This window comes from Schistocerca serialis, chromosome 4 (genome assembly GCF_023864345.2).
Source record: "Schistocerca serialis cubense isolate TAMUIC-IGC-003099 chromosome 4, iqSchSeri2.2, whole genome shotgun sequence".
NCBI lineage: Eukaryota > Metazoa > Arthropoda > Insecta > Orthoptera > Acrididae > Schistocerca > Schistocerca serialis.
The window spans coordinates 629,381,006-629,400,347 of record NC_064641.1 but is presented as its reverse complement, the minus strand read 5'-3'; the positions used below and the strand labels follow the sequence as shown (position 1 = coordinate 629,400,347).

General features: G+C 45.2%; 1 protein-coding gene across 2 annotated transcripts in view; it reads right to left on the bottom strand.

The window, feature by feature from the left end:
- The window catches only part of LOC126475457 (breast cancer anti-estrogen resistance protein 1), a 547,820-nt gene that overhangs the window by 64,614 nt on the left and 463,864 nt on the right, over positions 1-19,342 (bottom strand). For both annotated transcript variants that reach the window (XM_050103334.1, XM_050103335.1), the window contains exon 3: positions 16,765-16,896. In XM_050103334.1, the coding sequence (XP_049959291.1) occupies positions 16,765-16,896 (132 nt within the window). The remainder of the gene's footprint in view (positions 1-16,764; positions 16,897-19,342) is intronic.

Genomic DNA, 19,342 nt, shown 5'->3' with positions numbered 1-19,342 from the left:
CGCGCGACCGCTACGGTCGCAGGTTCGAATCCTGCCTCAGGCATGGATGTGTGTGATGTCCTTAGGTTATTTAGGTTTAAGTAGTTCTAAGTTCTAGGGGACTGATGACCTCAGATGTTAAGTCCCATAGTGCTCAGAGCCATATCTCCCGTTGCCCAAAAAGGCGACACGATGGGATAGTCTGGTACAGAATGGCGACATCTCTGCCTTAGAACCGCCCATTAATCAGCACATTTCCCGCGAGTTATAGTTACGTTATACGAAATTATCTGTATGACGCGACAGTTGTGACTGCTTGGGCTCGAGCATTATCGTTGGTAATCATTTTTTTGACAGGCTTAAAAAATCGAATCAAAGGAACTAACATGCCTTCCTTGTAGGAGCACTCGTTGTTTCGACCAAGATTCGCCAGCAACTGTTTTCATGCCATATGTCTTCTACTACACTCCTGGAAATGGAAAAAAGAACACATTGACACCGGTGTGTCAGACCCACCATACTTGCTCCGGACACTGCGAGAGGGCTGTACAAGCAATGATCACACGCACGGCACAGCGGACACACCAGGAACCGCGGTGTTGGCCGTCGAATGGCGCTAGCTGCGCAGCATTTGTGCACCGCCGCCGTCAGTGTCAGCCAGTTTGCCGTGGCATACGGAGCTCCATCGCAGTCTTTAACACTGGTAGCATGCCGCGACAGCGTGGACGTGAACCGTATGTACAGTTGACGGACTTTGAGCGAGGGCGTATAGTGGGCATGCGGGAGGCCGGGTGGACGTACCGCCGAATTGCTCAACACGTGGGGCGTGAGGTCTCCACAGTACATCGATGTTGTCGCCAGTGGTCGGCGGAAGGTGCACGTGCCCGTCGACCTGGGACCGGACCGCAGCGACGCACGGATGCACGCAAAGACCGTAGGATCCTATGCAGTGCCGTAGGGGACCGCACCGCCACTTCCCAGCAAATTAGGGACACTGTTGCTCCTGGGGTATCGGCGAGGACCATTCGCAACCGTCTCCATGAAGCTGGGCTACGGTCCCGCACACCGTTAGGCCGTCTTCCGCTCACGCCCCAACATCGTGCAGCCCGCCTCCAGTGGTGTCGCGACAGGCGTGAATGGAGGGACGAATGGAGACGTGTCGTCTTCAGCGATGAGAGTCGCTTCTGCCTTGGTGCCAATGATGGTCGTATGCGTGTTTGGCGCCGTGCAGGTGAGCGAAACAATCAGGACTGCATACGACCGAGGCACACAAGGCCAACACCCGGCATCATGGTGTGGGGAGCGATCTCCTACACTGGCCGTACACCACTGGTGATCGTCGAGGGGACACTGAATAGTGCACGGTACATCCAAACCGTCATCGAACCCATCGTTCTACCATTCCTAGACCGGCAAGGGAACTTGCTGTTCCAACAGGACAATGCACGTCCGCATGTATTCCGTGCCACCCAACGTGCTCTAGAAGGTGTAAGTCAACTACCCTGGCCAGCAAGATCTCCGGATCTGTCCCCCATTGAGCATGTTTGGGACTGGATGAAGCGTCGTCTCACGCGGTCTGCACGTCCAGCACGAACGCTGGTCCAACTGAGGCGGCAGGTGGAAATGGCATGGCAAGCCGTTCCACAGGACTACATCCAGCATCTCTACGATCGTCTCCATGGGAGAATAGCAGCCTGCATTGCTGCGAAAGGTGGATATACACTGTACTAGTGCCGACATTGTGCATGCTCTGTTGCCTGTGTCTATGTGCCTGTGGTTCTGTCAGTGTGATCATGTGATGTATCTGACCCCAGGAATGTGTCAATAAAGTTTCCCCTTCCTGGGACAATGAATTCACGGTGTTCTTATTTCAATTTCCAGGAGTGTATTTTAGTTCAGTTACAACGAATCAGCATAAATTAACATCTCAGAAACGTTGACAGACTACAACAGTGCTGGTTCTCATCGCATTACTTAAGCGCGGTCTGAATCTTGCTTTATACAAAGGGGTACAGAAGGCTATCTGTATGATGCGAAAGTTGGCACTTGACTCCAAATAACGAAAAGTGAGAGTTCATCCATATGAGTTCTAAAAGGAATCTGTTAAACTTCAGTTACACGTTAAATCAGTCAAATCTAAAGGCCGTAAATTCAACTAAATACCTAGGAATGACAATTACGAACAACTTAAATTAAAAGGAACACACAGAAAATATTGTGGGGAAGGGTAGCCAAAGACCGCGTTCTATTGGCAGAACACTTAGAAAATGTAACACATCCACTAAAGAGACTGCCTACACTAGGTTGTCCGTCCTCTTTTAGAATACTGCTGCGCGGTGTGGGATTCGTACCAGATAGAATTGACGGAGTACATCGAAAAACTTAAAAGAAGGGCAGTACGTTTTGTATTATCGCGAAATAGGGGAGAGTATGTCGCTGAAATGATACAGGATTTGGGGTGGACATAATTAAAACAAAGGCGTTTTCCGTTGCGGCGGAATCTCTCCACGAGATTTCAATCACCAACTTTCTCCTCCGAATGCGAAAATATTTTGTTGACGCCGATCTACATAGGGAGTAACGATCATTATAATGAAATAAGAGAAACCAGAGCTCGTACGGGAAGATATAGGTGTTAGTTTTTTCCGCGTGATTTACGAGGTTACATTAATAGAGAACTGTGAAGATGGTTCGATGAACCCTCTGCCAGGCACTTAAATGAGATTTGCAATGTATCCATGAAGATATAGATGTAGATGTTACACACAAATTTAAGGAGAAAATAGAAGAGTCGAAAAACAACTGCTTTCGAAGTAATCCCGTACCAGAATGTACTGTTTACTCAACAATATTGTACATTACAGAAGATGTTCAAAGCGGCGACCACTACATTCAATACAGGCATAAAATCTTCGCAGAAAATTCTGGCGCACTCTATCAAGAACACCAGGCATCGTGCGAGCATCAGACATTGCACGGTAACTGGTATGACGTACACAAGGATTTTGATATGGCCCACAAAAAGAAAAAAAAAGTCAGAAGAGCGAGATGTACCTGCAACTAGACCTCCTTCCGATGCAATAGGGGTTTAACGTACCGTCTACATCGATGTCATTAGGATTGCTTTAAGGGCAGGGAAGGAAATCGGCCGTGCTCTTTCAAAGGCACCATGCCGGCAATTGCCTGGAGCGATTTAGGGAAATTACGGAAAACATCTAGATGATCGGTCGCGGATTTGAACCGTCGTCCTACTGAATGCGCCAACGCCTGAGACATGTGACATTGGATGCATGTTAAGACGCATGTTAAGTGATACACTTTCAGATAGTTCTGGAATAACTTGTCCGATGAAGATCTTGTGTGTGACTTTCGCTCTCTCGCTTTCACTGGTTCAGGATTATTTCCAAAGTTCTTATTCCAAAGCTGTTCTATTTTGACTCCTACATGAGCTCCTTCAGTTTGCGCGCAGCCTTATGAATCACCCTGTATGTATAAGAAGGATATTCATTGCATTGCCAAGCCACTTTACGCTAACTTAATGTGCAGCTATGCTACTGCTGAGATTTCCTGGCAGATCGAATCTGTGTGCCGGACGAGTTTGAAGTTTGGAAGTTGTAGTCCTGCCTGGATAACTCAGTCGGTAGAGCATCACACCCTAAAGGCAAGGTTCCGAGTTCGTTTCCTAATACGACACACAGTTTTGATATGCCTGGAAATTTCAAAACAGCGTAAAAGATTCATTCTATGCTACTATTCATTATTGCAACAAACTATTTAAGTAGTTTTTTTTTCATCTATACCTCTGTACTTTCTAACGCTGTTGTAGCTCTTTCAAAGAAAACAATGTAAAGCTGTCTCTGACGAAGACACGAGTCTTCTTACTACTAAAATTCGCCAAGTACCTTCATTCTAACAACTGCAAAACGATAGGTATCTTCACAGTTTGCTCGATCAACAACTTGCATTTGGAAGGACGGCATTTCAAATCCCCGTCTTGCCATCCTGACTAAGGTCTTCCGTAGTTTCCCTAAATCGCTTAAGGTAAATGGCGTGAATGCTGCTAAGAAACAGATCAGTCGATTTGCTTTCCGAACCGTTTCCAGACAGATATTGTGCTGCGTCTCGAATGAACTTATCGTCGACGAGACCTTAAATCCTGATCTTCGTATTTGCTGTCAGTAAATTCTATTTGCAAGAGCTACTCACTTCCCCCTTCAAATGTAAGTCAAGCGGGGTATTGTCTTTATTACTTAAGCCCAATGTTAAATAATAGTCCTGTCCCTCTGGGGGAAAGGAAATTGGTGGGAGAAGTCGGCAACAGTGTAAGTTGTGAAACTACTGTTTTACGTCGTGTACAGTGTGTATGAATGATAATACTGTTAAAGTAAAGTGAAAGGTGCAACAGAACACTGTGTAGAAAACGCACACATCACACCAGGGTGGAAAGACAGAAAGGCAAATAAAATATATATTAATTTATTACATCCAAGTTCGTGGCCGGCCGGAGTGGCCGAGTGGTTCTAGGCGCTACAGACTGGAACCGCGCGACCGCTACGGTCGCAGGTTCGAATCCTGCCTCGGGCATGGATGTGAGTGATGCCCTTAGGTTAGTTAGGTTTAAGTAGTTCTAAGTTCTAGGGGACTGATGACCTCCGAAGTTAAGTCTCATAGTGCTCAGAGCCATTCGAACGATCTGAGCCAAGTTCGCTTAAAAATTACAGTGTTCACATTACCAGTTTCAGCAATTGATTACTATCTTCAGATAGGGTCAATTCGCCGACAGTTTGTGAAGAGATATACAATTTCAGTTAAATATTGTGAACGTTATGAAGTATTATAAACTATGTCAATGAAAAAACCATATCGTCACATATTTTGATACGACAACGACTTCAACTACTGCAACTGCAGTTGTTGATGTGAATGCCAGCACAGCCATGGTGATTGTTCATGACTATGTAGAAGAGAAATATCTGTTCAAGTAAGAGACCCGTTCAAATGACGCCAGCACAGTTACACTCACAACTTGATAAGTCAGCAAAAAAAGTATTTACATGTAATGGCTACAACAGTAATGACGTTTAATAACGAAACCAACGAGCAACGGGTATGTTTCTAGACAGGGACGAATAAATACGGTGCAAAAATATAGTTCAAATGGTTCTGAGCACTATGGGACTTAACATCTATGGTCATCAGTCCCCTAGAACTTAGAATTACTTAAACCTAACTAACCTAAGGACATCACACAACACCCAGTCATCACGAGGAAAAAATATAGTTATTACTTTCTAAAGATCTGCTTATCAATGTTGAATACTTCAAATGAGTCGTTCACAAAACTAAAGTAATTTTGTATTCCTGATAGATTGCTGTGTTTTAATGTAAAAAGTAATACGATATTTACGACTACTTCACAAGGACTGCGTGCGTCTCTGTACGCGCAACCTACAGGGCACAGAGTTCCGCCTGGAATACCCGGCAAAGCAGCGCGCGTCAACGCCTCGGCGCGCCCGCCTGAGAAGAGCTGGCGGGAAGTTGCTCCCTGGAGGGCTGTTCCGTGGAGCCCCCTCCTGCAGGTACCCCCAACAATCGATCTCGGTTGCCATGGCGACAGTTTATTACGGGCGCGCCCGTCTCGTTACGGCGTTATCGCAGCGCCGCCGGTAATAACTTGCCCTCCGCCTTCCCCTGCTCCGGCGATTCGCGATACTACCTGCCTGCTGCCTTAATTACAAACTCGCAATCAACAGTTAACTGGTTCTAGCAGGCCCCGATCCGCTTTGCTCCTTCCGGGATAACGGCAACCCGTCAAAAGGCGAACGGCGCAGAGAAATCCGGACAATACGCCGACGTCGGAAGCAAATCGACACCTCTATCCCAGTCAACTGCAATTTAGGAGGGTGGCGCATTGGTGAAACACCAGACGATATATCTGAAGGTCCCGGATTCGATCCCTGGTCTGTCGTAGAATTTTTATATGTCACGTATCGTTTCTTTCATCTCTGTCAACGTTACGAAAAAACCGTACTGCATCTTGGTTCGGCGCCCACATAAAACTAGAAGGCTCCCTACGACTGGCTGGGTAAGTCAGTTCAAAGGTCGGAGGAAGGCAAAGGTGTACCAGCTTCAATAGAACCATACCTATTAAAGCACTGTGGTGCTCAAAATAACACTCGGGTTTATGACAACTTTGCCTACATCTAGGATGAAACGAACAAAAAAAAAAAATGGTTCAAATGGCTCTGAGCACTATGGGACTTAACATCTATGGTCATCAGTCCCCTAGAACTTAGAACTACTTAAACCTAACTAACCTAAGGACATCACACACATCCATGCCCGAGGCAGGATTCGAACCTGCGACCGTAGCAGTCGCGCGGCTCCGGACCGAGCGCCCAGAACCGCTAGACCACCGCGGCCGGCAAAACGAACACCTGTGTCTAATTACTGGGGACTGGCAGGTGACCCTCATCGTAATTAAATGTATCTTATTGCTCATCGATTACACTACTGGCGACAGATCTCTGAAAACAGTTAACTAGAGTGCTGACAAAGTAGCGGAAGAGGCCTGCGACCAATAATGCAAACTGAGAGCACTCCTTATGTCACTGCTGAATGGTTCGCTTGAAATGAATTGACCATTTGTTGTTGAACAAATTCTATTTTTTCGCTGTCGGGGGCAGCCCATCTTCAGAATATCACACACAATGTCATCATACGAAGTATAGCGTCACATATGTAGGTCCTCACCACCAGTTACAAAACAAAATCGGCGACTCATCGTTAATTGAATAGTCATGATGCGGACGAACGTATATGACATTATACTTTGTAGAACCTCTTCACTACTGATTTTATATATATATTATTAAAAGAAAAGAGGGCCGGCCGGGGTGGTCGAGCGGTTCTAGGCGCTACTGTCTGGAACCGCGCGACCGCTACGGTCGCAGGTTCGAATCCTGCCTCGGGAATGGATGTGTGTGATGTCCTTAGGTTAGTTAGGTTTAAGCTAAGTTCTAGGGGACTGATGACCTTAGAAGTTAAGTCCCATAGTGCTTAGAGCCATTTGAATTTTTTTTTTTAAAAGAAAAGAGGAAATTTTCGTTTTCATATTTTACAGCAAACTAATAAATAAGCATGTCACAAAAGCAACTGGAAAAAAATTTAATGATTCACTGAGGCATAAATGGATGTCCACACATGTCTCAGGTCGCACTTATCGTCAAAATGTACTGGTCTTTGCTTTGCATTTTCTTTTCCCAAAATAAAATAGGATTCATAATGTTAATATTTTTGAAATACACGATGTCCAATATTGGTTTTTGTTGATGTTTAAACAATTTCGAAAAAAAAGAATCGCACGGTAATTGTGGCAAATAATAATTTGCTACTGCCAGTAAAAATGTAAATCTTTACGGTACGTTTTACGATAAGCTTCAAAACAGTTATGTTTCACAGTGCATAAATATATTCCACACTTGACGCAAACGTCTCTTATCTTGAAATTGCAGCCAAGTTTCCTGCATTTTGAGGAATTCCTTGTCTCAACAAATTTTGATACTCGGTCAACACTGTAAGACTAACTTCTGCAACTGGTAGAAGCACAGCTCTTCCTGGCTTTTTGTTCACATTTTCTGTATCACCTACATGTTCACACAAGAGGAAAGCTACTGGCTCGAAATCTCGACGTTCTTATTGTTTACCAATCAGTTTCATCAAGTTCAGCAGGACAATCTTCGGTCAAAAACGAGAATTCATCTTCTCAATCAGATAATTCCGCTTTGATATCGCTAAGAAGAGCTTCTAATTGTTCATCAATTAATATTTCATACATTGCCGTAGAGTGTGGAAATCACGGTCGTTTCAGTATTCCATTATTGAAGACCAAATTGAAATTAGCAAATATGCATTATGATCTGAGGTCTACGTACGATCACCTTTATAAAATGGGTTATTTCACAGTAGGGAATAAAATGTATGCAAATCTGAACTAATTCTCAACATTTAAAATAGTTTGCGAACATCAGGAAAAAAACGCAGATTCTCAGTCTGATATTCAGGCACAACAATTATTTACCTGTAAATACCTTTTCGATTTGTAGAAGTAACCATTTTCTGCGTATGACCAGCTGTAAAATAGCATACGAATATTTCCTTGCAAGGTGTTGCGCCTTGTTTTAAAAGTACGAACTAGGGAGTCCACACTCGTACACCATCGGTCTAACAGCGGAAAAAGACGCCTATTAACGGAAAAAAATTAACGAAATTCCATATTGTGGACCGAGGGAACGAAGAGGTTAAGACATTTTCTATGATATTCTAAAGACGTAAAATATATTTTGTTCAGCAATAAGTGGTCCTTTCATTTCAAGCGACCCATTCAGCAGTAATGCAAGAAGTGCTCTCGATTCTCTGGAAACAGTAACTACCATAAAATATCCATGAGTAACCATGCTGACAGACCTGAAGTGGAATGACCATATGAACTAAACCAGATACCAAATTACGACTCTTTTGAGAATCGTAAGGAAATGTGATTCATTCACGAAATGAGTCGCTTGCAAAACATCACTTCGGTCGATTTTTGAGTATTATTCTTCATTCTGGGACCCTTACTAACAACGTTTAATAGAAGAGAAGGGTAAATTCAATGAGGAACGGCACTCTCTGCCACGGGATAGTTTGCACTGACAGACGCTACAAGAGAGACGATGTGCACCACCGAGAGGTTTGCTGGCCAAAATTCGGGAGCATACATAAATGCCATACGGAACTTTAATCAGCAGCGCAGAGGCTACAAAGCCGACATATTGGACAAAAACCGTTCGCGATAAGAGCAACAAAATAACAATTCCGCTATCACGCGATGCCGACCGTCCGCTGTTTCAGATGGTGAGTAGCTGTCCGATTTCCATCCGAGTGGAAGTGCCGAAATTTCGTGATCCATCATCTTTCGGCAAAGTTGAATTGTCACCGAGTTTCACCGCTATCACGCGGGTTGAGAGCTTCTCATCAGCAATCTGCGGGACCTCGGAGGTTTTCGCGTTGGCATGTCTGAATAATATCTTCTCAGTTTTCAACCCGCGTCAACTCGAATAAAATCTCTGCCATCGGAAAATGCACTGTAGCATTTCGTCCATCACATGAACGTTGTCCATAAGGTGGCTTAAATTTGCAATCGAGATGGAGAAAGATGTCAAGCTACAGTTCTTCGATGTCTTAACTGAGCGGAAGGCAGAAGATTGCTTGGTCACGCAGTTGCAGGAAACAGACGCACACTAATCGATACTTGAACGCCGATAGTTTTCACCATCCTGTAGACGGTAATATACATATACAGAGCGGAAGTCTTTTTCTCACGACCACCAATTACAGTCTGAGCTACAGCACTTGAGACACGTGTTAAGAGAGAATGGTTATAGCAAGAGGGACATGCAAACGCTTTCAGGTGCCACCGAAGAAGGACGCCTTGTGAAACGGCAGAGATGGCAAAGATGGGTGCTTTCCTGCCTACTATGTGGCAACGAGCAGCAAGTTAGGACGTATGGGATGTGCTGTGCCGTGTTAAAGTCGACATGGCTCTTCGTGTGCGCCGGCCGCTGTGGCCGAGCGGTTCTGGGCTCTTCAGTCCATAACGGCGCTGCTGCTACGGCCGCAGGTTCTAAACCTGCCTTGGGCATGGATGTAAGTGATATCCTTAGGTTAGTTAGGTTTACGTAGTTCTAAGTCTAGGGGACTGATGACCTCAGATGTTAAGTCCAATAGTGCTTAAAGCCATTTGAACAATTTTTTTCTTCGTGTGCGCAGCGTGTGCTGTATCCCTCGCGAATGCGGTAGCATCTATATAGCTCAGGCAGTTCGCACAATTGTAGAGCGTTGTACAGAACATAAGCACAGCAAAGGGATCTTGACAAGTCGGCCATAGCTGAGCATTTTCTGGAAACCGAACACAAAATGCAGTTTGAAAACACGAGAGTCTTAGCTCATGCGTCAACATGTTGGACTTCGTTTTAAAGGAAGCGGATGAGATTGGAATATAAGCAACAATTTTAACAGAGACCTGGGACACATACTTAGTAGGGCGTTGGAGCGGGCTCTGAATATCAAAAAGGACAAAAGACGGATGCTTGACGCTTGTAGGGAGGCGCGAGCGGCAGTTTCAAATATGGCACCGGCCCCTCGCGCCACCTGACGTCACACGGTCACGCAGCGGGCGTAAGCTGCTACGAGCTGCCCAATCACCTTCTGCGTACGCGTCGTTTCGGCCCTCTCTGACTGGTGCCAGAGGCTGCAATCGTGCCTACATTACCGGAAAACCGCGTCAGCTCCGGCAATCAGCGGTTGTTTACTCCTGCCGACGATGGCGGAGATAGCCTCCGAAAGCTAGAGAATTTTATCGGAATTTATGCGGCTTGAGAACCGAGACGCCGGCCGGGATGGCCGAGCGGTTCTAGGCGCTACAGTCTGGAACCGCGCGACCACTACGGTCACAGGTTCGTATCCTGCCTCGGGAATGGATGTGTGTGATGTCCTTAGGTTAGTTCGGTTTAAGTAGTTCTAAGTTCTAGGGGACTGATGACGCCAGAAGTTAAGTCCCATAGTGCTCAGAGCCATTTGAACCATTTGACAACCGAGAAAATTTTATTTAGTACATGGGACGTTCGGTCACGCGTACGCATCGTCTGACAGTATACAGTTTAATTTTTCTGTGTTGGCACAATGGCTGATACAATAGACTCCTAATTCAGAAAAGCGGCGCTCAAATTCCCATCTCAAATTAGGTTTGGTGAAACCTCTCTAAATCAGATGAGATCTATGTGACGTTGGCCCTTCACACGAAGTTGTGACTGATTTGCTCTCCTTTTCTTCTCCCAATAAACAAGTACTATAGTGACGTCGATATCGACGGGATGTTGAACTACAATCTTACTTCCTGTTAGTGGGATACAGCCAGCAGCGTCTCGTAGACGGACGATATGGATGTGCCCGTTTTCTGGAGCCGTGGAGATTCTTCGGGCTGAGTAGCTGAAAGGCTAAGTGGAAAAGAAAACAGCCGGTAGGTGGAAGCTAGGCAAACAGCCAGGACAGGCAGCGGCTGCTGCAGTCAGGGGCGATCGGACCTGCAGGACTGGAGGCCTCATTAGTCGTGCTAACGAGCCAGCATAGCTGCCAGGGCGGTGAAGCGTGAACACCTGCAGGCGGTCTGCTCTCTCTATGAGCCGCATGTAAATGGACTAGCGGAGCAGACCGATCAGGGGTAACAGTCTAGACTCGTATCGCCGTGCACAGGGGTTCCACGCCCGGTACAGATATTTTGTTTTGGGCATTCCGTGCTCCATATTTAACCATGGTAGTCTCTCTACATCTACGGGGGATGTGGGGGGGGGGGACGTAGAGGTGGGAGGGGGGAGGTGTCCATCAAAATCAAAAATCAGTACGGCGCAATTCTAGAAAAAAAAAACCTTTGATGATTTACGCATTCGAATAAAACGGCTGGTATAAAAGAATAGTTGAGTGCATCGCGTGAAAAACTACTAATCGTCAAGTTGCTGATTCAATTCGCGCTAGTCGGAACTTTGTTCCACTTTTATTTACGTTCCATATTTATTAACAATTACAAACATTAATTAATGAATACTTAATTTAATTTTTAATAAAAACGTCTTTTTATACTTACTAAGCGCTTGAAAATGTGAGTTCTCGCCATCCATTATAATTTCATACAACAATTTGAAACAGCTATTTGGCCCAACGAAGGAAGCACTCCACGTGAAGCAGTAAGTGCACCCTTTCTTCTAGGAGTGCTAGTTCTGCGAGGTTCGCAGGAGAGCTTCTGTGAAGTTTGGAAAGTAGGACACGAGGTACTGGCGGAAGTAAAGCTATTTGGACGGGGCGTGAGTCGTGCTTGGGTACCTCCGATGGTGGAGCACTTGCCCGCGAAGGGCAAAGGTCCCGAGTTCGAGTCTCGGTCCGGCACACAGTTTTAATCTGCCAGGAAGTTTCATATCAGCGCACACTCCGCTGCAGAGTGAAAATCTCATTCTGGATACATCCCCCAGGCTGTGGCTAAGCCATGTCTCCGCAATATCCTTTCTTCCAGGAGTGCTAGTTCTGCGAGGCTCGCAGTAGAGATTCTCTGAAGTTTGTAAAGTAGGTGTCGAGGTACTGCCGCAAGTAAAGCTGTGAGAACGGGGCGTGAGTCGTGCTTGGGTACCTCCGATGGCAGAGCACTTGCCCGCGAAAGGCAAAGGTCCCGAGTTCGAGTCTCGGTCCGGCACACAGTTTTAATCTGCCAGGAAGTTTCAAGAGGCAAACTTTCTTCAAGAAGATAATGTTGCATGTGCAGGTGACAATGATGTTGAAGCAGCAAAAGAGGACTCGGATGAAGAATCCGTGGGTGACAGTGAGAGAAAATAGAAGACACTCCTTTTTTTGTGTATAAAATACTCCTGGAGTCATAATAATTATAGAGATTTGTAACTAGTGCATATCATAGCATGACTTCTTTTCCTACAACATTTTGAGCAGTAAAATTGGCCTTATAGGGCATAAAACAAAGCATTTTGTACTTACGTTGTATGGGGATCTAATAATTGTAATTAAGAAGTGCATAACCTAAAATTATGACTTGCTTTGAATAAACTTCGGGGCAGTGAAATTTACCACGATTTAATAGTAATAACAGTAATATAATATTTTCCCCTCTTTAGTGCTCTAGGGTTAAGCCGCCTGAAGATAATGTCTTTGTGGTAGGTTTGTTTTAAAAAAGTGAATAAATCTAAGGGAAGACCTGCTCCTATAGTTTAAGGCACCGTGTGACAGCTTCCGTAATAGGGAGGTGAGCCACATACCACACCCTGCGGCAGATTAATGATTGTTGGTCTGGTGCGCCGGCCAGCCAGAATTTGGATTTTAGGTGGTTTTCCACGCTCGTTATGGTATATGCTGGGCTGTTCTCCATCTCAGAAAATACTATACACTAATAATCATCAAACAGTAACACACAGAACAAGGCGCCCCGCATAGCTTATTCGCCATGCGGGTTGCAGCGAGCTCGGTCCCTACAGCGCAGACGACACGGATCTTCGCAACCCCAGAACTCTTCAGCTAGACCAGCAGAGGCATTCAACGTCATTGGTAAATCGCACCTCTTCATGCATCTGCATTACCACGTGCCAAAAATAGGACCGTGGGGCGGCGATTTAGGCCGACTCACAAGCTCTGGAGAGCAGTTCCGTCGCAACCAGCAACCTGGAGATCTTCACTATGCCGCGTCAAGGAGGGAGCCATCGTGTTCTGGACAGAAGGCTGCCTCCTCAGCTGGGACTCTCAAGTCGTCAACAATTTGCTCGTTGAGGTTCGGTATAATTGTACAGTTCTTGTTGTAGCTGACGAACTAGTATCAGACCGGACGTTTCTTTGTCAGACTTAGATATTTCATTACTGTTGTCTCTCAATACTTCTTCAGCGAAATACACCATAAGTGTTTTTAAGTGTTTGTTCTTCTTAACTGAAGCTTGGATTTTGATTTTTATTTTACGCCTGATGTGAGAAGCTTATTTTTCCGTTTTAACCTCAAGTTACGAGCATGACACTACAGAAACTTAATTAACTGTTTTTAACGTAAAGCTTTTAGGATTTTGATGTTGTGTTCACTGAAGTTTGTCGATATCTTTTAAACATCACGGAACTTGTTGATTTACTTTGTGATTCCCGAAGTCTAAGCGGCTCCGTTATTTATGAACCATCATATACTTTGAAACTTCCTGGCAGATTAAAACTGTGTGCCCGACCGAGACTCGAACTCGGGACCTTTGCCTTTCGCGGGCAAGTGCTCTACCATCTGAGCTACCGAAGCACGACTCACGCCCGGTACTCACAGCTTTACTTCTGCCAGTATCTCGTCTCCTACCTTCCAAACTTTACAGAAGCTCTTCTGCGAACCAGAGCTTCTGTAAAGTTTGGAAGGTAGGAGACGAGATACTGGCAGAAGTAAAGCTGTGAGTACCGGGCGTGAGCCGTGCTTCGGTAGCTCAGATGGTAGAGCACTTGCCCGCGAAAGGCAAAGGTCCCGAGTTCGAGTCTCGGTCGGGCACACAGTTTTAATCTGCCAGGAAGTTTCATATCAGCGCACACTCCGCTGCAGAGTGAAAATCTCATTCTGGAAACATCCCCCAGGCTGTGGCTAAGCCATGTCTCCGCTATATCCTTTCTTTCAGGAGTGCTAGTTCTGCATGGTTCGCAGAAGAGCTTCTGTAAAGTTTGGAAGGTAGGAGACGAGATACTGGCAGAAGTACAGCTGTGAGTACCGGGCGTGAGTCGTGCTTCGGTAGCTCAGATGGTAGAGCACTTGCCCGCGAAAGGCAAAGGTCCCGAGTTCGAGTCTCGGTCGGGCACACAGTTTTAATCTGCCAGGAAGTTTCATATCAGCGCACACTCCGCTGCAGACTGAAAATCTCATTCTGGCATCATATACTTTGTTTCACTTACTGAAGGAGTAACATTAACGTTGTTTCACTTACCGAAAAACCATCCTTTCTTTTGTTTCATTGTGGAGAACATTTTTATGGAAATTGTGTTCAATAACCTTTTGTTTCTTCTCTGTACCTGGGCTCTCTACCTGCGCGCGCCAACGGCGGACATCATCGCAAAGTTTACACGATTCACAGACACATGGCTCTGACGAATACCTTGCCTTACGTTATCTAACGGCTGTGGTGACTGGAAGGGCAGCCGTCCACAAGATTAGAAAACATAAATTTGCCAAAGTGGAAACGTCAGACACCATACGACAGGATAAGCACAAGGAAAGAGAAGTCAATCAAACTCCAGATCCCCCCTTTTCCGCCTCATTAAGTGGAGAGCCTTAGTGGGGAGAACCCCGTGGGGCAGAAGATGACTCGACCCTGAAACGCGGGGCGGGTCCCGCTGAGCATTGTCCCCTGCTTGATTGGTCCGCTCGCTGGACGCTGCTGTTCGCTCGGCAACAGGCGGCCGGCGTCGTAAATCCAATCCAATCAACCGCCCCTCTGTGTCCTGTTCCGGGTCTCCTGGGAGGAGCCCCCCCCCCTCTCTCTCTCTCTCTCTCTCTCTTCAGTCCCACTTCCTCGCTGACCCAAATCCCATATGTAATTTCTGCTGCTACTACCGCCCTCAGCTTGGTCAAAGGGGCGTATAGCGCGAGTTACAACAGCCCTCTTCCCAACATGAAAGCGGAGAAGCCTTGCGACCTTTAATCGAATTGCCAGCGGGTGTGAGGAGGATGCACGGTGGATGATTTTGGGGCGTTCAATAATTAATGCGACATATATTTTTTCTCGGCCAATTTCGATTGAAAAAATTCGAAATTTGTTGTGTGACATTCTGGAATATTCCCCGTTCAGCGTCTATAGTTTCATGAAGTTTCGATAGGTGGTGACTTTCAATTAACGACCGAGAGCAGCGGCATTTGCGGAGAGTCAGTGCTAACAGACAAGCGGCACTGGTTGAAGTAATCGCAAAAATCAATGTGGGACGTACGACGAACATATCCGTTATGACAATGCGGCGAAATTTAGTGTTAATGAGCTATGATAGCCGAAGCCCGACGCGAGTGCCTTTGCTAACAGCGTGAAATCGCCTACAGTGCCTTCCCTGTGCTCGTGACCATACCGGTTGGATTCCAGACGACTGGAAAACCGTGGCCTGGTAAGATGAGTCCCAAATTCAGTTGGTAAAAGCTGGTGGTAGGATTCGAGTGTGGCGTAGATCCCACGAAGCCATGGACTCAAGTTGTCAACAAGGCACCTTGCAAGCCGGCGGTCGCCCCATAATGGTGTGGACTGTGTTTACGTGGAATGGACTGGGTCCTCTGGTCCAGCTGAACCGATCATTGACCATTTGCAGCCATTCATGAACTTCATGTTCCCAAACAAAATTGGAATTTTTATGGATGACATTGTGCCATGTCAACGGGCCACAATAGTTCGTGATTGGTTTGAAGAACGTTCTGGACAATTCAAACGAATAGTTTGACCACCCAGATAGCCCGACATGAATCCCATTGAACATTCATGGGACATAATCGAAAGCTCGGTTCGTGCACAATATCCTGCACCGGCAACATTTTGCAATTATGGATGCTATAGAGGTAGCACGGCTCAATATTTCTGCAGGGGACTTCCGATCACCTGTTGAGTCCATGCCACGTCCATTTGTTGCACTATGCCGGAAAAAAAGGAGGTCCGACATGATATTATTTCTAAAAGTGAAAACGCGCGAATAAGAGAGTGATCTGCCGTATAATTAATGTTTTTTTTGTTCTTTGGGGCCCGCGGCGCAAAATATATCTTTTAATGGCATGATTATTATGAATAATAGCCAGCTACACTGCCCAGTAAATTGTTTTTATTTTATATCATTCACGATGAGCCCATTTCGGCATATTGGCATCAACAGGTGCTCTGTAAATAGATAACGGTCTTTATCCTCACGTATTTCAGCAAGTTCACGATATCGGCGTATGGCATTGAACTAATGAGTACACGTTTGTTATCAAGACAATTACTAAAGAAATTAAGCAATTTTCTAAATAAAAAGGGTTTTAATGGCATTTGATTATCCTTTGTTAATCCTTCGGAAAAAAATTATGTAAATGTTGTAAATACGAGAGCCAAGGCAGCCTGCGCAGTGCAGTTTCGCCTGCATTTCCCTGTGAACACTGCTTAGCGGTGAGAGGTGAACTGTACTTAGCGGTGAGAGGTAAGAGTAATAAATAAAATGGAAGACCGTGGACTCACTCACCTTGTTGGGCTGCACATGCCAGCTGCGACGCTTGCCCTGCCGCTGCAGGGTGTTGAGGTCTGCCACCACGGTCTCGCCTCCCGTGTCGTACACACCGGCCAACAGACGTAGCCTGTTACCGGGACATATACCCTGCAAGAAAATAACACCGTGCGTTACGTTTCCCCGTCATAGTCGTGTTTCAAAGCTGACAAGCTGCCGGCCTGACCTCGACTTGTTTAGTGTTCTGCCGTGCGGGTCGACCTAATTACAGGGGTTTCTCGCGTACGAGATGTGTTCGATGGTTGGTTCGTTGATTTTGGGGAGGGGACCAAACAGCGAGGTCATTGGTCCCATCGGATGAGGGAAGGATGGGAAAGGAAATCGGCTTTCAAAGGAAGCGTCCCAGTATTTGCCTGAAGCGATTTACGGAAATCACGGAAAATCTAAATCAGGACGGGCGGACATGGGTTTGAACCGTCGACCTCGCGAATGTGAGTCCAGTGTGCTATTCAAAGCGCCACCTCACTCGATGATGCGTTCAAAAAGTAACAGGAAATTTGTAATATAGCATATTGTATTAGTCCGGTTCGCACGATTTTTTCCTTGTTTTGTTTGTACACATGTCTGGAAAGTATGTGTACATTGTCAGCCAAATCAAATTTTTAGTCTATTGTCAGCTGTTGAAAAGCTTACATGTACTTTGGTAGCATAGGCGATTATTTATTTTGTACACAAATGGATCGCGAAATACAATACAGCGAAGTTTTAGAAATGCTAAACATTGCTTCTTGTGTCAGCTATATGTAAAACTGAGGGTTTACGAGTTGTATAGGCGTTTCAAGGAAGGCGGTGAAGACGATGAATACGACAAGCACCCTGGACTCCCCTACACATCGTCAGTCAAAAAAATCATGGAAAAAAGTAAATAAATGTTAAGTTAATTTTATCCATAGTGGATGCTGTTGAACTCCGTGACTGTTCCTCTATGGGTTGTAGAAAAATTTCCACTACCAGTCACAGCAGAAGATTATTTATTCGTCACACGACCAGTTTCGGGCTTATGCACACCCTCAGATGTTTATACATTCTTACATGTTTATATAGCTGGAGATCAATAAAGATGAAGCATCCTGATTATAATTATGCTGTGATGACAGTTTTCCACTCAGTTGCACATTTGTTATCAATTTCACGTCCATGCTTCAGTTTCTTTTAAATTTAGCTGCATATTTCATTACTGTGTTAGCTAAGTTCTTTGACCATAACCTACATGTTTCTGCATGAGTAACATCTTTGCACCTCGTACATCTAAGTTCTTTGAGCATAGCCTATATGTTTGTATGTGAACACAGTGTATATCACGAGTGCACGACATAGTAGTGAAATATGCAGCTAAATTTTAAAAAACTGAAACATGGACGTGAAAATGATAAATACGCAACTGAGTGGAAAAACTGACACCACTGCATAATTATAATAAGGATGCTTCATCTTTATTTACCTCCAGCAATATAAACAGGTACATGAATGTATAAACACCTGCGGATGGGCACAAGCCCGAAACCGGTCGTCTGACGAATAATTGTGACTGGTAGCGGAAATTTTTCTACGCCCTCTAAAGAAATGTTTATCAACGATCGCCAAATCGCAATAAAAGAAGTCGCCGTTGATGCTGGCATATCAGTTGGCTCATGCCTTGAATGTTTCCGGGTGTTTTGGGTATGAAACGTGTGACAGCAAAATTTATTCCAACACTACTGAATTTTGAACAAAAACAGCGGCGAATTCAAATTGCTCAGGAGTCGCTAGATGAAGTCAACAACGGTGTGTAATTACTGTAACGTGTCATACGAAGAAACGTGGGCCTGCGAATACGACGTCGAAACTGAGATTCATTGGTACCAGAGGAACTGTTCAAGGCCACTAACATCGAAAAAGTTCAGTTGTGGACAAATGTGAAGGTTTTATTCACTGTGCTGTTTAATTTTAACAGCAGAGTGCACCATTAGTTCTTGCCACGAGCTCGAGCGATCAATAAGGTGTACTGTTTAATGTTAATGATGAAGTTCTAAGAACTAAACCGGCCGTACCACAATAAACGTGTCACCATACATCTGTGGTGGTTTTCATTAGTTATTAATATTAGTTTTAATCAGGTGTGACGCTCAACGCGAGTGCTGTTTACAAGTTCAACATCGTCTGCGTGAAGCAGTCCGATAAAAATCCCCAGACTTGAGTACCAAAAGATGGTTGGGAGTGTCAGCGATCTAACTTGTGATAATTACTTGTGAAGAAACAGCCACAATAGAAAAATGTCATTATTTATAATGTCCGATTTCAGTTCGGCGGCCGCTGTGGCCGAGCGATTCGAGGCGCTTCAGTCCGAAACCGCGCTGCTGCTACAGTCGCAGGTTCGAATCCTGCCTCGGACATGGATGTGTGTGATATCCTTAGGTTAGTTAGGTTTAAGTAGTTCTAAGTCTAGGGGACTAATGACCTCAAATGTTAAGTCGCATAGTGCTCACAGCCATTTGAACCATTTGATTTCGGTTCATAGAGTAGGTTACCTTCAGACTGATTGCACTATTTGCTGAAG